Source organism: Asterias rubens, chromosome 9 (assembly GCF_902459465.1).
Source record: "Asterias rubens chromosome 9, eAstRub1.3, whole genome shotgun sequence".
NCBI lineage: Eukaryota > Metazoa > Echinodermata > Asteroidea > Forcipulatida > Asteriidae > Asterias > Asterias rubens.
The window spans coordinates 17,389,268-17,411,053 of NC_047070.1; the positions used below are offsets into that span (position 1 = coordinate 17,389,268).

At 38.0% G+C, this 21,786-nt stretch overlaps 1 protein-coding gene and 1 long non-coding RNA gene across 3 annotated transcripts; both read left to right on the forward strand.

Moving 5' to 3' along the window:
- The first annotated feature begins 1,961 nt into the window (after window positions 1-1,961).
- On the forward strand, window positions 1,962-8,602 carry LOC117294308 (ventral anterior homeobox 2-like). The gene is made up of 3 exons (XM_033776668.1): window positions 1,962-2,385; window positions 7,664-7,851; window positions 8,378-8,602. The coding sequence occupies exons 1-3, from the start codon at window positions 1,962-1,964 to the stop codon at window positions 8,600-8,602; spliced, it is 837 nt and encodes a 278-aa protein (XP_033632559.1).
- Window positions 8,603-10,131: 1,529 nt separating this feature from the next.
- LOC117295005 lies at window positions 10,132-21,340 on the forward strand. Of its 2 annotated transcripts, none has more exons than XR_004519611.1 (11): window positions 10,132-10,225; window positions 11,898-12,001; window positions 13,121-13,220; window positions 13,802-13,896; window positions 14,573-14,643; window positions 15,541-15,646; window positions 16,535-16,634; window positions 18,029-18,131; window positions 19,587-19,710; window positions 20,364-20,467; window positions 21,171-21,340. It is a non-coding gene; the product is annotated as an uncharacterized LOC117295005 (long non-coding RNA). The 2 variants fall into 2 exon arrangements; XR_004519610.1 differs by having other exon boundaries at window positions 11,898-11,995.
- Window positions 21,341-21,786: the final 446 nt, after the last annotated feature.

The window sequence follows — 21,786 nt, forward strand, 5'->3', positions numbered from 1 at the left end:
CACCCCGACCGTGCTAGCCCTCGCCTCCCGAACTCACCGGCGCCCGACCAAACGTCTCAGGGACCCCGGTACAATCGGGGTTGAGGGTCGCGTTTGAAAGAATACTCTCGGGACTTTCGCACGGACCATTGTGTTTTCTAAAGAGGGGAATTTCTCTTTCATGCTCATCACTAATGAACACAGTTAAAAGAAAAAAAAGTGTTTTGTACACAAAAAAAGGTATTCCAATTCCAATTATTTTGTGGGTGGATAACAAGGGAGTGTCTGTATTGAGTTCAACCTTGTGCGTCTCATCATTTTTGTTTTCTTCGCGTCATCCCATTTTGGTCTCTTACATCACGAGAAATTGTTAGGTTTTGTGCAAGTTTGTATGTCTGAGTATGTCTTCTTGAATCATTCTTTACGAGAATGCCTTTCATTTGATTTTTTTATAACACAAGAAGAAGTTATTAACAAATTGAAGGAGTGACAAATAAATAAAAATCAACAGCTCAGATGCTGCATTAAAAGATTGAAGGTTGAATGATCACTGTAGAACCAATGAGGTTCTTAGGTTCTTGATTCATATGAAGATAATTGAGGCTATATAAGACTAAGCATCTGAAGCACAAACATTTTGTGCAACAAGTGTGATTTTTCTTCCATCACTCTCTTGTAACTTTGATGACCAAATTGAGTCAAATTTTTAGTCCCAGATTTGTTAGCTTATGCATGTGTTGGGATACACCATACTGGTCTTGGACACCAAATGTCTAGTGCCTTCATTAATGTTGCCCTGACTTAGGTTTTATTTTTCTGCGAATCTGGATTGCTTTCAAATTGAAGCAACCAAAGAAAATTATCACACCCCATACATGCTGCCCATCCATCGTACACAATGTCACACCATGACGTCATCTATGTTGTCATTGGACTGAGGGGGCGCTGTTCGTCTAGTCTTCCCCAATTAGCGGATGACATGGTTGAAGCCGTAATCAAACATGACAATTGATGGTCATTAGGAAGCGGACAAGAAGTGTCCTTTCTTAGTTCGCTTATTAGGAGAAGGAGGGGCAGCCAAGGCAATTGAAACGGATTGAGAACTATAAGTGACAGTTATGGCTTGACCAGTGGTATATTTTTGTGGAGCGAAATTAAAGTTAAGTTATTGTGTGCGGTCTTTGCTTCAACCTGGAGAATGTTTGTGACGTCACGAATACGCGAGATGGACCTGTGTTAATCTCACACAAACATTAAAAATATAGAAACTTCAGGGAAAGTTAGCTAAATGAACAATAATGAATTCGTGTTACACCCGGTGGCTTCCAGTGCCTATTTTAAACAGAGTGAAGCAACAGAAAGTTCAGGTGCCAGCAATAAATTTTCAGATGACTGTTTTGAAGAATTGTGGATACCCAACTTTTTCTACCTCTGTGGCCAGTGACACTTGTCAAATGAGCTGCGAATCTAAGCCTTGAATCGTCCCTATTTGCAACAGTGGCATTTATTGCTAATAAGCCTACAGACAGTTATACTATGACCCTGCGTGTACCTGGGGTTCGAACCAGCATGGTCACTCCCCATGAAAGGAGACCGTTGAAAGGCCAGCGAGCTAATAAGTCCTTAGCATTGCCCACAACCAAATAATAATGACCCAAATAATTGACAAGATGTCAATCATCGACACGGGGCTCTGACGCGAGTTGAAAGACGTCCCGCAGTGAAGCCCGCCCTCTCAGGGCGAAACTCGTCAAGATGTCTTGTTTTCCGGTGTAGGAGGAAAATCTTACTATTATTACCACGATCCCTCCTCCAGTAAATAGCTATCCCCAAGTCGTCAGGAGGAGACAGAAACTCCCAAGTCGTGGGTCACTGTCGATCTAGCAAGTCAAGCGGCAACTCATCTTCGTCAACTTTTCGTCAAAGTTTTATTTAAACATTATGAAATAGACTTTTATTTCCCGAAAAACACAAAATAAAAAATGTGGACACCAAGCTTCTGGCCTTCATACGATTACCCATACGGGGCGTATGACTCCAAACCTACATACTACGGGCAGCCGTATCCCATGTACCGAGTTCCCCCCGTGTTTCATCCGTCAGACGCGGCGGCAGTACCCGAGCGGCTCGGCGAGAAGTACGGTGCCGCCGTCGGAATTCCAGCACAGCAGAGCGGTCGGCAATTACTCCCATTGAACGGGGGTTGTAGCCAGAGGCGGTGTCATGTATTTCCGGGAGAAGTGGTCGAGAAGACCGGGGAGATTCTTCCAGACTGTACGGTACGAGGGTGCGACGAGGAGGACGGTGAAGAGGGTGGGTGTACGAGGCGTGCGTCTACCCCGGACAGTACATGCAGTGACGCGCCTCACGACGTTCGCTCGCACTGTAGGGTGCTCACGTTTAAAGGTGCGTATTTTGTTTGAAGCGATGGACTTTTCAAGTGCTCTACAAGTTTGCTTGTACATTTGTTGTCATGAGGCAGGTCATTTATAAAACTGGTATACCTTAAATTTACTTTATATGGTTTTATAATACGAAGGTTTTAACACAGTTGACACTCATGCCCAACAAAAACAAAGACAACCCGAAATAAACACGTAGGCCTACTCTTTTCAATTCCTCTACTAGTTGTTTATGAGGCAAGCCTTTATAAAAGTGGTACACCTTTTAAAGAGTCAATTGATAGGGTTTTCTCTACGAAGGTTTGAACACTTACTTTTTTTGCTACATGTTGGCTGTAAAAGAATTGCATGCTGTATTGATATTTTTTATATTTTTTATTATTTTATTTTTTTGCGTTGTTTATTATGTAGCATTCGTACTAGCAATCTGTACTTGTCTTTGTAACTGCCATCATAAAATGTTCAACTCTAAAATAAAAAATCAAACCAAAACCATAATTATCAATTTGCACGAAAAACTTTTTAACCTGAAAGTTTATACTTGATTCCTTTCGTTTCATTATGCCTTGTATTGTGTTTGACAAAAGTGACACAATTTCATTTTTTCTAATAGTTTTGTATCCACCACATGGATTATGCTTCCTGTTATAACTATATTACCCATTGCACGGTTTACATTAAGTTTAGAAGAAAAAAAAACATCGTGGTCTGAAAAAAGGGACAAATTTTCGCAACAAGGTTTTCTGTCATTACTCTCAATTGCAACTTTGAAGACCAATTGAGCAATTTTTTCACAGATTTGTTATTTTATGGGATACACCAAGTGTAGTACTGGTCTTTGACAATAACTAAACGTGACGAGTAACCTTTTTACGTACACTCAGTATCTCTTTTAATCCAAACAACACCAATACGGTGCACACAAGGTTTGCCATGCTTGGTTATGAACCGAATTATAGTGTCCTTTACAGGTGTGAACTTTCATATCAAACATTATTTGAAAGGTGGAGGAAAGTAGTAACAATTAATGTCATTAGAGGCAATAGATTAGATTTCTCAAGACGATCAGGACACACTGATCAAAACGTCGAGTTTTCAAACCACTGGCTCTTCTTAGTAACTACTCAAATGATTTTTAAGGCACCTGCGGTTTGCCGCTTAACTTGACTTGACTGTTACATACATAGTTTAAAATCATACTTATACTTTAGCATTCACTGGTCTTATAGCATTCAAATTCATTTTAGGTCTCGAGAAAAGATGCCTGAATTTTATTTCGAGTTAAAGTCACTGAACACCTTTGGTATATAAACACCAGATTTCTCAATTAGTGCCGTGTTGCACATGATTTGTGTGCTTTCAGATGCCTAACAATGTCTTTTAATATTTGAGCGAGACATTACCTCTTTCTCAAAAACTATACTTCAGAGGGAGCCGGTTCTCACAATGTTTTTCACTATCAACCTCTCTCCATTACTCGTTGCCAAGTAAGTTTTTATGCTAACAATTATTTTTAGTAATAACCAATAGGGTAGTGTCCAGTGCCCGTAATTAAAGTGATAGTTGCTGGCAAGTATATAAACTTAGATGTATGTAAACAAGCTTTGAATGTCGTGCCTGACGACACCGCCGTGTAAACTACGAAGTGCATAATCGTTTATACCGTTAATATAAAAGGTAATAAATCTCAATTCTCCCCGATTATAAATTTCACCAATCGATCATTAATGTCCACAGACAGGTTTACGAGAATGCTCTTTTAAAACAATGAAAAATTCACAATATTGATGCATTAATCACGTTTTCAATCCTTATAGACTTTCATCAAACGGTTTGAAGATTAAAGCAAGCTAAATGGTGGTTAAAAGCTTTGCATGGTGTGTTTCGAACAGTATATACTCTACTCCTGAAGACGAGCAAAGTATACTGTTCGAAATGTCGAGACCAAACCTGTGAAAATTTGAGCTTCTGCTTTCTCAAATGCTGCTTTCTCGATCTACGTGGCCGATTTTAGACGCATACTAAACTTATAATAATAATAATAAGCTATGTTAAAGGCAGTGGACACTATTGGTTGTTGTCAAAGACTAGCCTTCACAGTTGATATATCCCAACATATACGTTCAATTACAAACCTGTGAAAATTTGAGCTTAATCGGTCATCGAACTTGCGAGATAATAATGAAAGAACAAAACCCCCTTATCACACGAAGTTGCGTACGTTCAGATGGTTGATTTCGAGACCTCAAGTTCTAAATCTGAGGTCTCGAAATCAAATTCTTGGAAAATTCCTTCTTTCTTGAAAACTATGGCACTTCAGAGGGAGCCGTTTCCCACAATTGTTTACACCATCAACCTCTCCCCATTACTCGTCACCAAGAAAGGTTTTATGCTAATAACTATTTTGAGTAATTACCAATAGTGTCCACTGCTTTTAAAAAAATATATAAAAATAGTCTTATAATTAGTCTTAGTAACTCAAAGCGCTTGAACAGAGAACCGTTTTCGTTTAGGCACTCAAACAACATATCGACAATGACCGCGTTCATTACCAAATCAAGTAAAGCTAATCACCTGGCGTATTATATGATGAAATACAATATTGCTCTCCAATATAGCGCAAGTATATTGCACTATTTTATTACATAGGCCAACGAATATTTCTATTCAGTTTTAATCGCAGAGAGATGTCATAATTACTCGCAAATTTGCTTCAATAATTAAGGAAAATATGAACCCTAATTAGGTGTGTCTATCAGATATCGTACACGTCTTGATAAGTAATGTCGCTCTTTGCGTCCCTAAAGGTCCAATTACAGAACAAAGGGTCTAGTGTTTCTTTTAGTTCATCTTAATCAGATATGGTGTAATTAAAACATAAACAAAGCAAAACCAAAACGTTTTCGCGTGTATTAAGATTCTTTGGTATAATCAGGGCGCCGTTTTCACCACAACGCGTGGTAAACACTGTTTTGTAATGTCCAAGTCTTGCGGGGGAAATGCTCTTTTATTTAGCAGGATCATGGGTTCGAATCCCAGCCGTGTAGGGTGTCGAGTAAAAGAGTGAAAAGCACTTCGAGTTGTCCCTCTTTTAAAAAGAGTAGTGGTTATTTCACTCTTGTAGAGGGGTTTCACTACAGGAAAAGTGAAAACATTACTCAAAATGATGCAAACTTCAATCTAAAAGAGGGGAAGACCACAAGGAAAAGAGTTGTCCCTCATACAGCTCTTCAAAGAGTGCCTTTTCACTCCTTTGCATTTATAGAGAATATACGGTCCCGAGTTTGTTCTACAGGACCATACAAAACATGCCGACAGCGCCATAAACAAGGATGGATAGGGCACATGATTGTGTGTTCAACATTTTATTTATGGCAGAGGCAATTCGATAGCCAAGTTTCCGTTTCGATTTGCTACGCAAGTGTGTTGCCAGTGTTTAGGCGTCCCCTTTAGGCCCCATATTATACGTCAGTTGTTTTTGGAAGAGTAAAATCATCTTTAAAGGCAGTGGACACTGGTAATTACTCAGGTAGCATAAAACTTACTTGGTAACGAGCAATACTGAGCTGTTGAGAAACAGCTCCCTCTGAAGTAACGTAGTTTTCAAGAAAGAATTATATTTCCACGAATTTGATTTCGAGACCCCAAAATTAGATTTTGAGGTCCCGAAATTAAGCAGGGTGTTTTTCTGCCATTATTGTCTCGCAACATAGACAACCAATTGAGCTCAAATTTTCACGGGTTTGTTATTTTATGCGTATGATGTTGAGATACACCGACTGAAACAAATAGTCTTTGACAATTACCAATACTGTAAAACTCGGATTCGCGAGTCGTTTTTCAATAGAGTCCTCATTTGAAAATGGCGTGATAACTATTTTATTATTTGTATAGTCATTCAGAGCGAATGTCGCCGTTGGATATCAGCAATTGGTTAATTAAACATTTCGAAGACATATTTACAAACATCAGTATGCCAACCAATATCTAAATAAACGTTTGTTTCGCGTACTCTTTCCAATTTGTCCTCTTCTTGCTGCTTGCCAAATGTCCCTACCGTTTTGCCCGAAGTTTGGAGGGCAGTTGCCCCCTATGTCGCCTAGGTTGTACGCATCCAAGTCTCCACTGATATAGTATTAGTAGAGACGTTATCTTTAATGCAATTTTGACGAGGGACACCCCGATGCTTCGCTGTTCTCTTCAACAGAGTGATGTACACTTATCATTCAAAACACATCATGATAATAATCCCAATCCCGCCATCACCCTCCCTTTGTCTAATTAATCTAGATTGCTAACAAGACATCCTCTTCACTTTATAATAAAACAAACTTCCTATAACCACAATAACACGCCACTCTTCCAGGCTCTCCCCGGGTAACACATCATCATTAGGATGATTTTTATGTAAGAGTCTGGACACAGTCTTTAAAGAGGGACACCCCATGGCTGCCCTGGCCGGGGCGTGCTGCAACCTCACGCTGGTTATACTCCCTCTATCGACGAGACTTCATTGATTCCCAGGGCTAATTGGAAGAGAACGGGCTGCTAATTGCCGGATTTCAATAGGGATCTTGACTTGATCATTTTGGTGGACGTCTGGTCAGGAAGATTGGCATACGAGGAGGGGATAGATTGTATACAAAGGAGGAAATGACGGGCTGGGGAAGCCTCTTTTATGATAGGGTATTAAAAGGGCGATGACTTCACTGGGCTACAACGTAGAGAAAGGAATCAAAAATTGCAAACTGTCCGAGAGCAGGAAAGACCCGAGAGCTAGAAATACATATATTTGTTACCTAAAGTATTGCTGATTGCATTAAATTACTTGTTTTCATCGTGTATGTTAAAGGCAGGGTCGGTTTACCTCTGAATTGATTTGAATTGAATTGCTTTTGTTGATTGCCAAAGACCATCATCATTTGGCTTACCCCGCCACGTGGGCATTTCTCCTTCTTCTTGTCTTGTTTAGTTTACACCTGTTCATTGTACGTGTTTTTTTCTGTAATCATTTGTTTAGTTGTTTGGTTTCTCATAATTATTATGATAGAACTGAGAACACGGTTTCTCTGTTCTGATAGGCCGCCGCCAACATGAATAATCATCAGGCTATTACTAATGTTCATTTTACTGCCTGTAATGGGGGCAGAGAGAAAGTCTGGTTTTGTATCCATGTCAGGATTGTCAGCACTAAACAGTAAAGTTCTTTCTTGCGTAAATGCCTCAAGTCGCATGGTGAAAAACAAAACACGACTTAACCATTATTTTGCAATCTTTCACAGATCAAAATGGCCGCCGCCGTGAGATGGTCTTCCCTAAGGCGTTGGATCTGGATCGACCCAAGAGGGCCCGCACAAGTTTCACGACATACCAGCTCCAACGACTTGAGAGGGAGTTTAAGTGTAACCAGTACATGGTGGGCAGAGACCGATCTCGACTGGCAAGCAACCTCGATCTCACAGAGACACAGGTGGGTGAAAGCTTAAACTAATTTTCAATAATAAAAGAAGTGATTTTTGTCTGAGCCACCAATGTACATAATATTGGAAGCGTCCACTGAACTAAAACATATGCTTAGCACAACATGTTTACCAGAATGAGGTTACCTGACACATGTCAGCTGGACCCTTGTTTATTGTTGCTTAGCAGAAAGTTTGTGAGACATCTGCTACGAAATGGTGTCACGGACATCATCTGATGCACATTTCATTTTATTCTCATAGTTAACTGCATTTATTTGGAGCACCAAAAGTTATTTTTTATACCAAGACACCGTATTCTCAGCCTGGCCCTCACCAACATACATAACTTTACGTGCAAGTCTATACGTCTGAATTTTTGCCGATCTGACCTATAACTTTTAAATATTTTATAGATCTAAAAATTATTTGTGAGGGGTCATTATCAAAGTATGACCCTACCTTTAACTAGTTGACAAGACAAATTGGCAAAAATATGATCTTTACAATTTCTCCTTTCTCACCATTCCTCTTCAGGTGAAAGTCTGGTTTCAAAATCGTCGCACCAAACTGAAGAGAGATCAGTGTCGAGTGGCCGAGTTTAAAGAGAAGAACGCCGAGAGCATTGCCGCATGTAACATTCTTAGACTACTCCAAGACCAACATCCTTCATCTGGAAGTACGGCAACAGCACCTTCTGTTGTTCGAGCAATCACTCGGAAGCCAAGTGCCCCTGGCCCCGCCCCATCGCCGTGGCGTTGATTCAGAAATGTTTTAAACAATACCCCCCATCAATTGCCGATGTTTAACATCTACAACTTTATTTTGCAAAAGAAAAGTTCTGAAACAGCTGCCTATTTTAACCCCCATTTTGTAAGTGACATAGTGATAGTTGTTGCACGACAAAGTTGTATGGTTGGTTGATAAACTTTATAGGCGTCTCTTGGAGCAATCACAGGTTTGCAATGCTTCAAGAATTTTAGAAAGTACCAAAGTTCTTAAGAGAACTTCTTGTAAAATACATGGGGCCAAGAAATAAAACTGCTGTCGAAGGTGACATCACACAGAGTTTTAAAAATGTTGTGTGAAACTTGTGTGAAATTTCATTAATCTGATAGATGGACTGCACATAGCGTCATCGACCGCCATTTTGATGATGAAATGGGGAAAGGTGCATGCGCTACTCACAACTCTCAGCCAATGATTGCCTCTGACGCGTGCGTGTATCATCAAAGATGGTCAATGACGTCATGTGCAATCCATCTATGATTAATCTCTTATATTATTTTTTATAGTTTCCAATAAGGAACAGCCGAGTTCGTTAACTTATGAAAAAAAATAAAGAAAAGAGACTAACACTGCATGTTATCCCCGAATAGGGCCTAATTTATTTGTTGTTATAATGTTCACTTACTGTAAGTAAAATGTTCTGATTTAGCTCGCACAAACAGATTATCAAACAAATAATGCATCATAGGGGGGGGGGGGGCTCCTCCTCACCAATTGGAAGTCGGTATGTTTTGGGTTGCAATTAATTAACCATTGATTAAAAAAGTACTCTAAGTGGCTATGATCAAGATAATTCACCAAATCAATGTATTGTTGAAGGTTTTGAATATGAATAAATGTTGGTATTACGTTGGTAGAAGAGAAGATTGACTTGTATGTTATTTTTATTTTGTCAATTTGGGTATTTTGTGTTTACAGTCAAAGTTTGCTAGTTTTTTTTCCAAAGCAACCTATAGAGCAAGTTTGTCGAGTGCGCACGATTCGACTACTGACCAGCAACGTACTCACTTAACGACTCGTATGGAAGCCTAAACCCCCTTTCACGCGAGAGCAATTTAGCAAGGGTCCCTTGCTAAATTGTAGCAAGGTTGTAACATTTTACAAAATGCACCTCGTGTGAAAGGACAATATTTTTTGGAGTGTCAAGGGTCTCTTGTCAAAACTTGTCCAACAACATCACTGGTTCCCTTATGCACTTTACAGGTAAGCAATGAACAGGCTGTTGTGACAAACGAAGAAACTATGGTCCTCATTCACGCGGGGCGATTATCTCTTAATTAACGGCGCCAGATCTTTCTCAAATTTTCAATATGGTACTTTGTATGTATTCTAAAATGGATGTTATAATTCAAGACCTTAGTTTAACGCACAATTAATTTCTGCTTTAGGTTTTGCCGTGGCGCTTTTGCTTTTGAAGTGACATTTGTGGGCCACCGTACTTTTTTGTGTTAAAAAACGTGCGTGTTCACACGTGACACATGTGCCGCCATTTTTAAAGACAGAATAGACCGAGTCGACACGTCTCTCAGTGGATTTCTCCAGCAATTTCAAGATTTTACCGAGTTCCTGAGACACAACTACCACAAAAGTGCAAATGTGAGTAACTAATTTGTTTGTGACGATGTTCGTGTGTTATTCGGGATTTTCACCCGAATATTTTAACGAATAACTTGGAATATTTTGCCCTCAATCAGCCGCGAATTGGCCCATTTTTTCCAATACACACCGTATGCATATCCATGGAGCCGTATGTGAATGCATGCACAGCCAAACGATTTCAGAGACACAGTTCTATGATTTATTTGACTGCCAATTTATCTAATGAATTTAGGAGCTCTTTTCTCTTTTAGAAACGTTTGCTCTGAATGTTTTCCATTGCCATTGGCAAACTTGTGTTAAAGTTTAACTTTTGTTTCCAGTAAAATGTTGCCTGTTTTGTATTTAATTTATAAATATAAAGTATTTATATAAATATAATATATCTTATCAATGTCATTTTCTCATCATGCCCCTCAGCATGCAGTCATGCTTTTATTATTTTGGTTGGTTAATTTTTCGGAATTGCCAAATTGGATGTTCAATTGGAATTTACATTTAAATGATAGGCCTATAGCACTGCTGGGCTTTTCTAAATTATGTTTAAATAAGTTTACTTAATGGTGAAATGTTTAAGATGAAATTATATTTAATTAACAACATTTTTAAATATTGAAGTTGAACTTTGTGTCTACTTCTGGCAATCCATCCAACCCAAAATGTTTTCAGGAATGACCACAAATTTGGGACATAACATTGTTGTTATTAAAAATAAAAATTGGGGTAAACAACGAGGCCTTGGATTGGATGATTTTCCAATTTGGCCTTACAAAGATTGGTTTTTTTTGTTACTTGAGGATTTTTTAAATGAAATTCTTCCACTCTCAATTTCTCCTCCCCCCGGCACTAACAAAAGCTGACAACTGATGTCGCCTTACAAGAACTGCCAAAAGCATTTTTTAGCTGCACTTTAAAACAGCGCTAGCATTTAATTATTGAATAAAAAAATAAAAAAATATTCTAAAAATTAATTATATTATTTGATGACATGTCTTCTGTATAGAAGTTTGCTGTTTGTTACCTGCAGTATAGTGGTATCGTCCAAACACAGTCTAAAGACAACATGACAAACACTTTGTTACATACTCAGGACTGAAAGCCTCCATTTCATTTTTAGGTCAAATATTAAATAAAAATTCCGCCATTTGATTTCCCAGCTCCCTCAAACTTTTTTAAATTTATTTTTCTATTACTTTTTTATTTTACATTTTGTTTTCAAAAATAAAAATCTTCTGTGGGATATTGTTCTTGTTAAACTCACTATAATCTTTTTAAGAACTTTAAACACGGAAGTGGTGGGATTACCTTTTACATACTGTAGCACTATGTTATAATGTTTTTACAAGGTGCTGTGGCGCAAAAGTATGCAGCCAATCAAACCAGGAACACCAAGGTGAATCCCATCTCTTTACCATATAAATGGTTATTTTAAGGACCAATGACATTTTTGTCCCATCCCAAGGCTACTACAAGTGAAGTTGAGTCAAAAACCTTTATTTAAATAAACCACAAAAGTATTTAAAAAGAAAAACAAGTGTTTTGAAATCACCTACATGGACATGACACCCTCTTATATTGTCAACAAGCAGTATCAAATTGTTGCTGCTATTTGCACAAGTTACAACATGCCCCTTTTTACAAAATAGTTTTGATATGTTTTTATTTTATTTAGGGTAGCTCCAGACAAGCCATTCTTAGAAGTCTACCTCTTCAAAATACTTGATGCACATGCTGCTCTGTGTCAGATACAACTATGTTTTCCAGCAACAGGTACATGTAAGCACCAGTTTCAGCTTGTGGGTTCAACTACTAACGACCCCAAATGTTCCTTATTTTTTCTCTTTTCATTCAACTAAGTCTTGTAAGTCAACAGTCACTACATTAGGTAATCAGTACTAGAGTAGATTTTAATTTTCATGAAGAGAGCATGCGTGTGTGTGTGTGTGTCAATCATGCATGTGTCGAAAAGCATAACAAGTTTGTTAGGAATACTTACTGAGTGTAAAATCAATTTGTCCATGTTTTGATGACCAAGTTTGAAAGTCTTTGCAAGGAAAAATTTTCCCCTACTATTTTGAATAGTGTTCTAAATATCTCCATGCCAGCATGCGTACCTGACAACAAATTTTTGTGAAAAATTATAAGGGGTAGGTTGTAGGTTCAGTATTTTTTATCTACTTTTGGGCCGAATTGAAGAAGAAAAAAAAGGGGTAAGCCAAGCATGTTTTTCAAAAAAATACCTTTTTAGTAAATTTTTGTAAAAAATTGAAAAATCACAAGAGGTAAGTCCAGTATTTTTATCAAATTTGGGTCAAGTATTGAAAAAATTACTAGGGGTTAGTCCAGAGCCTTGTTATCAATTTTGGTTGAGAAAATATGATTCGTCACTTAAGGCTATTTAATTGACCCTCAGTTCTGCAGTGCTGGCATAACCATGATTCCAAACAACTATTGACCCACATATCACTAAATTTTCCATTTTGCATTTCCATGAACCAATATTGAACAAATCACGAGGGGTAAGCCGAGCATTATTATCAGATTTGGGTCAAATATTGAAAACATCACAAGGGGTAGGTCCAGCATTTTTATCAAATTTGGGTCAAATATTGAACAAATCACAAGGGGTAAGCCCAGCATTTTTATCAAATTTTGGTCAAAAATTGAACAAATCATTAGGGGTAAGCCCAGCTATTTTATCAAACTTGGGTCAAATATTGAACAAATCACAAGGGGTAAGTCCAGCAATTTTTATCAACTTTGGTTGAGATTATTTGATTCGTCACTTAAGGCTATTAAATTGACCCCCAGTTCCGCAGTGCAAACAGGTGTTTGAATTTTTCATTTCAATAATAACTCATTTCGCAGATACTGTTTTGTTTTTATTTCATGTAGGCTAGCTGCAGACACACTAACGTCAAATGAAATCTACCTCCCCAAAAGAAGATACGCATGCTGGCTATCATCAAGTTTCAAGGATGTTTTCATCAATCAGGTACAGTGAATCGTTTCTCTGGTATAGCAGAGCAGAATGCTACTCAAAATGAATCAGTGGCTGCTCAACAATCATGGTTTGCTTCTCAATATTGGCATTCAGTGTGCTTAAAATAAACTCAGTCTAATTGTTTTGCTTAGTAAAACTGCTAGGAGAAATTGTTCCCTGACAGTGTTGTGAACTAATTGAGCAACCATTTAGTTGAGATGCATCGTTACTGGACAGTGTGTTGATGCTTCATGTATGCTCTTAAAACAAAATTTGTAAACCCTTTTAAATATTTTTTTTCTGTGTTCTTGCTTTTTCTTCAATTTTTTTCAAATAAGTTAAAACCCGTTTAAGTAAAAAGATTCACCAAAAACTGAAAGAGAGGAAGGTGTCACTGAATCCCCACAACAAAAAACACCCCCAAAGTGTCAAGCCAAAAAACAACAAAAACATGGGCCATCTTCTTACGAGCTTATTGTTAAAAGGAAGTGTTTTGAGTTTATTTGAATGTCGCCCTCTTTTGGTCAAATCGTGATCAAATTGTTGCTGCAGTTGAATAATAGTATTTGTGTTTGTACACTGTCTGCATTTAGGCAACCTGCATACATGAAATTGTCAGTGGAAGTCTACCTCTCCAAAACTGTCCAAAACTGGATGCTTGATGCATGCTGCCCAGTGTAAGCACCAGGTAAGCACCAGTTTCAGCTCGTTGGTTCAACAACTATTGACCCAAATATCACTATATTTTTCATTTTGCACCTCCATGAGCCAATGTTGAAAGAATCACAAGGGGTAAGCCCAGCATTTTTATCAAGTTTGGGTCAAATATTGAACAAATCACAGAGTGTAAGTCCAGCTTTTTTATCTTTTTTTTGTCAAATATTGAGCAAATCACAAGGGGTAAGTCCAGCTTTTTTATCAAATTTTGGTCAAATATTGAATGAGTCACATGGGGTAAGCCCAGCATTTTGATCAAATTTAAGTGAAATGTTATTGAAAATAATCACAAGGTTAAGCCCAGCATTTTTTACAAAATTTGGGCCAAATAATAATATTGAAAAAAATCACTTCTCGTTTTTATCAATTTCAGTGAGGTAATAAATGATTTGCCACTTTAGGCTGCACCTTTGCAGTGCTGGCATAACCATGATGCCAAACACAAGTGGTTTGAATTTGTCATTTCCATAATAACTCATAAAAGTATTTACAATCAGCGTTCTTTTGGTAGTAACACAAACCTTTATAGAATAATGGGGCTGTTCAGCACCATATTTGTTTTGAATTACCCAGATAGTTTTCTTTGTTGTTTATAACTTGATACATGTATTTTAAATCACTTTGTTTTGTTTGTGTTTTACCCAAAGATCCAAGGAAAGGAAGATTCTATGCATGCTGGCCACCATCAGGATTGAATGAAGGATGTTTTCATCAACAGGTAAGTTGATGAACAACCATTAATTTGTTAGGCATCTAGGGGTAGCTGACAGTTTGACGATATGCAAGTCTTTAAAAATCATTGAAACACTTTTATTAAATTTTATTTAAGACACTTGCAACCTTTTGATAGTTGTTGAAGACCAGTCTTCTCACTTCGTGTATCTCACCGATGCACAAAACAACAGTTTCAGCTTGTTGGTTCAACAACTATTGACCAACATATCACTATGTTTTCCATTTTGCACTTCCATGAACCAAAATTGAAAAGTCATGAGGGGTAAAATCCAGCATTTTTATTTGTTTTTTAGTGAACATTTTTTTTTAATCACAAGGGGTAAGCCTACCATTTTTATCAAATTTGGGTCAGATATTGAACAAATCACAAGGGGTAAGTCCTACACTTTTATCATGTTTTGGGTAATATATTGTGTTAAAAATCACAAGGAGTAAGCCCAGTGTTTTCATCAAATTTATTTAAAATACTGAACCAATCATAAGGGGTCAAATGTTGAAAAAAAATCACAAGGGGTAAGTCCAGCCTTTTTATCAAATTATGACCAAACATTGAACAAATCTCAAGGGGTAAGCCTGGCATTGTTATCAAATTGGGTCAAACACTGAAACAAAAAATCACAAGGGGTAAGTCCAGTGTTTTCATCTAATTTGGGTCAAACATCGGAAAATTGCAAAGGGATGAGACCAGCATTTTTATCTATTTTTTAGTAAACATTTTTTTTTATCACAAAGGGAGAGCCTTCCTTTTTTATCAAATTTTTGTCAAATATTGAATAAATCACAAGGGGTAAGCCTGGCATTGTTGTTGCTGCAGTTGAGTAATTAACCACAACACACCCCTTTCAGAAACTATTTTTGTTTGTATTTTGTATGCATTTAGGCAAGCTGCAGACATTGAATTGTCAGTTGAAGTCTACCTCTCCAAACATAGATGCTTGATGCACATGCTGTCCAGTGTCAGATACAACAATATCCTCCAGCAACAGGTAAGCACCAGTTTCAGCTTGTCATGGGGTTCAACAACTAGTGACCCAAAATGCTTCTTATTTGCACCCTTAACTTTACAATCTTGGCCCAGCAGAAGCCACCAAAAAAGGCTTTATGGTTTGCCACTTTAGGCCATCAAGTGATGGACCCAGTGCTGGCACAGCCAAACACATGTGGTTTGAATTTTTCGTGTCCACAAATGTAAGAAAACAACTCATCAAAACATTTAGAGTACTCTTATGTATAAATCACCTTTGTTTTTATAGTTAGGCAGTCTTCAAAACAGCAGTTTGACAAAAATTGTGTGGAAACATTGATGTGTCTTTAGCACTGTACTGCATGTACTATGTGCTTTCCAGTGTGCTTTCCAGTGTGCTTTGCAAAGAAAAATAATCCACAAGCACTGGGTTGGGAATGAACCCACAACATTATTGTCATTCTAAAGTAAGCCTCTAACCATTAGGGCCAGGTCACACGAGGCACAATTTCAAGCAACCAGTTCCAGGCAATCTCCAAGATGAAAAGGCATTCCCATTTGAATGTTAAAATGTTTCTTTTGTGGATTGTAAGACAATGTTTTAAAATTGACTCGTGTGCTACGAAAGTGATCGTGTAGATGTGCTGCAGTTGGTTGCTTTGAAGTTGCCTGCAAAAGTTGCCTCGTGTGACAAGGCCCTTAGAGCACAGAGCTTGAGAAAGTAACTTTGATGTTTTTGTTTTTCTCAAAACAAAGTTTTGGCTGAGGAGTAGATTGCAAAAGAAAAAAGCCAAGGTCCACATTTTGTATTATTACTCTAGTATTGGGCTACAATTGGAGAAGCAACAACACAAAAGACAGTTCATCAAATTGTTCACAAAATATTGTTATTTATTTTGTTTAAATTTAGGCCAGCTGCAGACACACCATCAGTAGATGAAGTCTACCTCTCCATCAGAAGTAGATGCATGAAGCCCACCTTCAAGATTCAAGGATGTCTTCATCAACAGGTAAATTAAACTTTATGAACAACACTAATTTAAGTCGCATCAAGGGAGTTTGAACAATTTGAAGATGCTAGGCTTTAAAGGCAGTGGACACTATTGGTAACTAATCAAAATAATTTTTAGCTTAAAAACTTTCTTGGTAACTAGTAACGGAGAGCTGTTAGTATAAAAAAAAAACATTGTGTAAAACGGCTCCCCCTGAAGTGGAGTAGTTTTCGAGAAAGAAGTAATTATCCACTAATTTGATTTTGAGACCTCACACTTACAATTTGAGGTCTCCAAATCAGGCATCTGAACGCACTAAACTTTGTGTGACAAGGGTGTTTTTTCTTTCATTGTTATCTTCGACGACCGATTGAACAGGTTTGTTATTTTATGCATATGTTGAGATACACTGTACACTAAGTGAGAAGACTGGTCTTTGACAATTACCAATAGTGTCCATAGCTTTCAAACAAAATCTTAAATACTTTTTTTCTGATTTATTTTCTGTGCTCTAGTTTTCTTTCAATATTGTTTGCCCTTTAGACACCATTCATTTCTTTATAATCATCACCATACCAGTGTTCTCCTTGGTACAAGTCCGCTGATCAAATGCCAGTTCAAACAACTGAGCATAAGTCAAAATTCACTCAAAGGAGTCTGGCTGGCTTAGTTCATACTATGTTCATGTTGCGTCTGGACAATTAAATTGAAATTTACCCTTGAAATGAACAAATTAGGGGTCATAAGTTTATTTCACTAGCCAACATGTACACAACTTTTTAAACATGAAAAATTGGGTTTTACCCTTGCACTGATGTGTGTTAGCACTGTGTACTTAGTACTTTCCAGGGTTCTGTGAAACTAAATCACAGGAGTAATGATAATAATCGGTGTTGATATCACCCTTCCAACCTTTAACCCTGGTCACTGGCCCATTTAATTCTTTCCTTAAACCATCTTAGCTCTCTGGGGATTATACAGCCTGTGCAACAAAAATTTGCTACTTGGCTAAATCAATCACAAGAACCATCTCTGCTTAACATGTACCCATCTACCCCTGGGTAGAGAGAAGCATGTAGTTAAGTGTCTTGCTCAGGAACACAATTCTTAGACCGAGCCTTCAACCCACACTCTGCTGATTAGAAACACCAGAGGTAAAGTTCGGTGCTCTTATCTGCTCCGCCACAACACCCCGAGTGCAGGCTTTCGAACCCACAACCTTTGCATTTCTTACCAACAGTGTCTTACCAACTAGAACGCCGATACCACACATCAGTGCAAGCGTAAATCCAAAACTAACATTCTTTACGCATGGGTCATCTTTTTATGGTCAAAGCATTATCAAATTGTTGCTGCAATTGAAGAAAAAAAAAACCCACACTCATTTCACATAATGTTTTTTTTTTTTGCAGTAAGACTTGCTACAGACATGACGTCAGATGAAGTATACCTCTCCAAAAGTACATGCATGATGCAAATGCTGTGCCCTGTGCGCTATGTCTACCTCATCAATCGGTAAGCACTAGTTGCAACGTTTGGGTTCAGCAACTAATGGCCCCAAATGCTTCTTATGTGGACTCTTTACAATCTTGGCCGAACAAAAGTTACCTAAACAGTTAAATTGAACTATGTGAACAACCCTTACATGTGAGGTTTTTAACAGATTGATGATGATAGAAGTTTTCCTCCCTTTAATTTTGTTGAAAATTGATTGGAAAAACTAGTCCCCCTAGTGTTTAATCTTCTGTTTATCTTCCGTTGCTATCTAGTTGCTTTCAATTTAAGCTTGGGCGGTTCCTTCGGTTACCCGGTTCTACCCGGTTCCAAATTGAAAACCGGACCGGCGGTTCCACTCTTCTGTGGAGCCGGGCGGTGGTTCCACTCTTCTGTGGAACCGGGTACCCACTTTTGTCGGTTCCGATTTCAAAAGACCGAGTCCCAACTATAAAAGACTCTGTGGAGCCGATCCTGGGACGAACCGGCTCCAGAAATTGAGGCTTGATGTTGAAAACTGTGACCGCAGATACACTGCGCAAAGGCTTCAAGCCAACATGAGCATCAACTATCACATGTGGCTGCATTATTATACAACACACAGTGCACAGATATATGCATAGGCATATGCTGAGATATACAGAGTCCAAAGTCCAACCAGACAGCATGTTGTGATTGGCTGCCGATATATCCATATTCATAAAAGCTTGTCCCATGCACAAAACACACAGTACTGTATGCATGTACAGGCATGTACACTTCTATGTACAGAGACGGCACACTGCATGCACTACGAACGTACTGCACTACGGACGTACTGCACTATGGACATACTGCACTACGGACGTACTGCTGCTGGCCAAATCAAAGACTTGTATAAATGCATGGAGAATAGGTGCTCGGTGGCACAATGTCTGATTGACTTTGTGGGTATTCTGTATTAATTTTTTGGTTAAAAATAGATCGGCTCCAATTGTATGTGTGTGTGTGTGAGAGCTCCGGACCAATGTCTGATTAAGTTGGTTATTTTCAGTTAAAATAGATCGGCTCAATTGTGTGTGTGTGAGCTCAGGGCGGCTTATGTTTTATATAGAGTGGAACCGGGTATGTTTCAGAACCGAGCTTTTTTTTTTAACCGGAACCGAGCCCCAAATTTCTGGAACCGCCCAAGCTTATTTCAATTGTCTTGTCCGTAAGCGCTTATGGACTTTTTGTGTGAAACTCAGCTGGACACTGATTGAAATGTTTTGTTTTGTCAAGTTATGAAAGTATTAGTACTGAGTTTTACTCAATTATATCTAATCATCACACACTCTTTTACCTTTATACATGTATAACAACAGAACAATAATGATAATTTTTTTCAAGTTGGTTCTTGATGGTAAATATTCAAACTACCCTTGTGCTCCATGACACGGTATTATTTGAAAGCTAAAAAAACATGCCATTATTTTGTTTTTTGTTTGCATGACACAGCGAGGGTCACATCTCCAGAGAGGTCTACTCATCAACCAAGTAGATGTCTGAGACCTGCAGCTGATACGCATCCTAACAATGTGCAATGAGTCTCGTAAATGAACTGCTCTCTCTTTAATAAAAGGTAAGGGAAACTCCTGAACATTAAAACATTTGTCAGTTCATAAAGATGTCTTAGTTTCCTTTTTTATCAAAATTCAGCACCACCTTCTCTGGGTAGTTCCAACTGTTACTTATTGATTCTGTTTGGGACGGGGAGGAGGGGCTAGTGGGATGCAAAGAAATTGGAAATTTATTCGGGCAGGAGCATGTGAAACTCGGACAGAGAGAGCAAAAAATAGACTTGGTACCCATTGTAAGAAATTGGCTCTGATATTTGTTTCTGTGTAAAATCATCTGCCCCTTGTAGGGTCATAGAAAGGTTTTGGGCAATTTAATGGTGGTATATAGGGATACTTATTTGAAAAAGAAGGTACAACAAAAGTCACCTTTGAAAGTGTCATCTGAGTTACTTGTTTATGTTTCAAAAATACAAGTTTTTATACTACAAGCTATTGCGGGTTAAGCCAGCATTTTTGAGAAGTCATCAAAAGTCATTCCATTTTGCTGAAATAGTAATTAGTTTACAAAAACACTACATGAAGAGCTGTGTTAACATTTCATGGTTCTACTTCAATCATCTTTTAGCGTTTCCTAACTTTTGATACTTGAGAAGCTCAAGTGAAAATTGTTAAGGTCACATTAAAACTATTGTCTGTATTTTGATTTTATCTGCAGATATTTCTGTCTGATTCAAAAGGTATTTTCATGAGATCTGTCGGTGCCTAACATTGGCCCAATGTCTACACATTAACAACGTAGATGTGTGAAGCTAAAAACAGGTATGTGATTTTCCCAAACGTTGTGTTATACTAACATCAAAGTGGGCTGTTTTAGCAGCACAAAACAGACTTCACCCTCATACCACATGCCATAACATTCTTGGGAGATCATGCTGGCACCACGCCTAACCAAGATGAATGGCCCTCCCTACAGATTGATTACAGATTATAGATTAAAAAAATAAATACATGTTTATACTAACGAAACCCCTTAGATAAACAGATTGAATCATTCACACTAAAAACTAACAAAATCAGTCATCTTTCTAGTAGAAATCCATAATCTTTTCTCATCCAAAGTTATTTTCACAAACCTGGGGTAAAATGATTCTGCATCTTCAAATTAAGTGAAAGAGTGAAAGAACCAGAGAGCAGTGGTTTAATCAGACATTTTTATTTGTGGGATGTTAATACATCAAACCAACCAAAATGTGCGTTTTTAATCTGAGGGGGGGGGGGGGGAATAAACCATTGCCAAAAAGTTTTTTGAATTTCATGAGTGTCTCAACTTAAAACACTCATAAATTTTGGTTTTGACATTGCCACAGGTTTGATGAAAATTGAGGTAGATGCTCTTAGTGAAATTTGAACCGTCAGATTTCATTGACAAACTCAAATCGGAGGGGCTGTTCATTTGACCTTTCCATTTGTCATATACCAAAATGGGTTAGCTTTATACAATTGTTTTCTTAACTTTTCACAGCATGAGAACGCTGATATGCTTCAACCAAGTGTGTTGCAAATAACCTTTACTACGATCATGAAAGGTTAAAAGATTGAGGAGAGCAACGCTTCAAGGCAATCTACGCATCAAGTCATTATGGATGAACAACCGACCAACTTGTTGATTACATTTGTAAACGCGTAGACTTTTTAACTAACGATAATTAGTACATTCCCTTACTTCTACATGAATGTTATTGTAAAAAGTAAGTGCACCATTTGCAAGCAAGCACACAATGTTTATTTTAAACTCATTAAGTCAGAGATCTTTGTAGCAATGTTTGGAGTGGAAGTGAAAAGTACTAATTGTGCAATGTTAGGATTATTGGCTATGTGATGGTTCAATGAATAGTGGAATGAGTGGTTTGATAAAATAGTGGTGTGGTGGCCCAGCTCTGGACTGACCTTACCAGGATAAAATTGCCCAGATAACACTGCTTGCAAGGTGCACCTATTTTATTCAAAAAATTACTTTAAAACCATTGTGAAGTATAACTGACATGGTATTTTTTCCAACTTAAATCTCAACAAAAGTCTGTGCAAAAGCCCCAAAGCACACACCACATGTACTTGAAGGTCAATAAAATGTTCCTTCC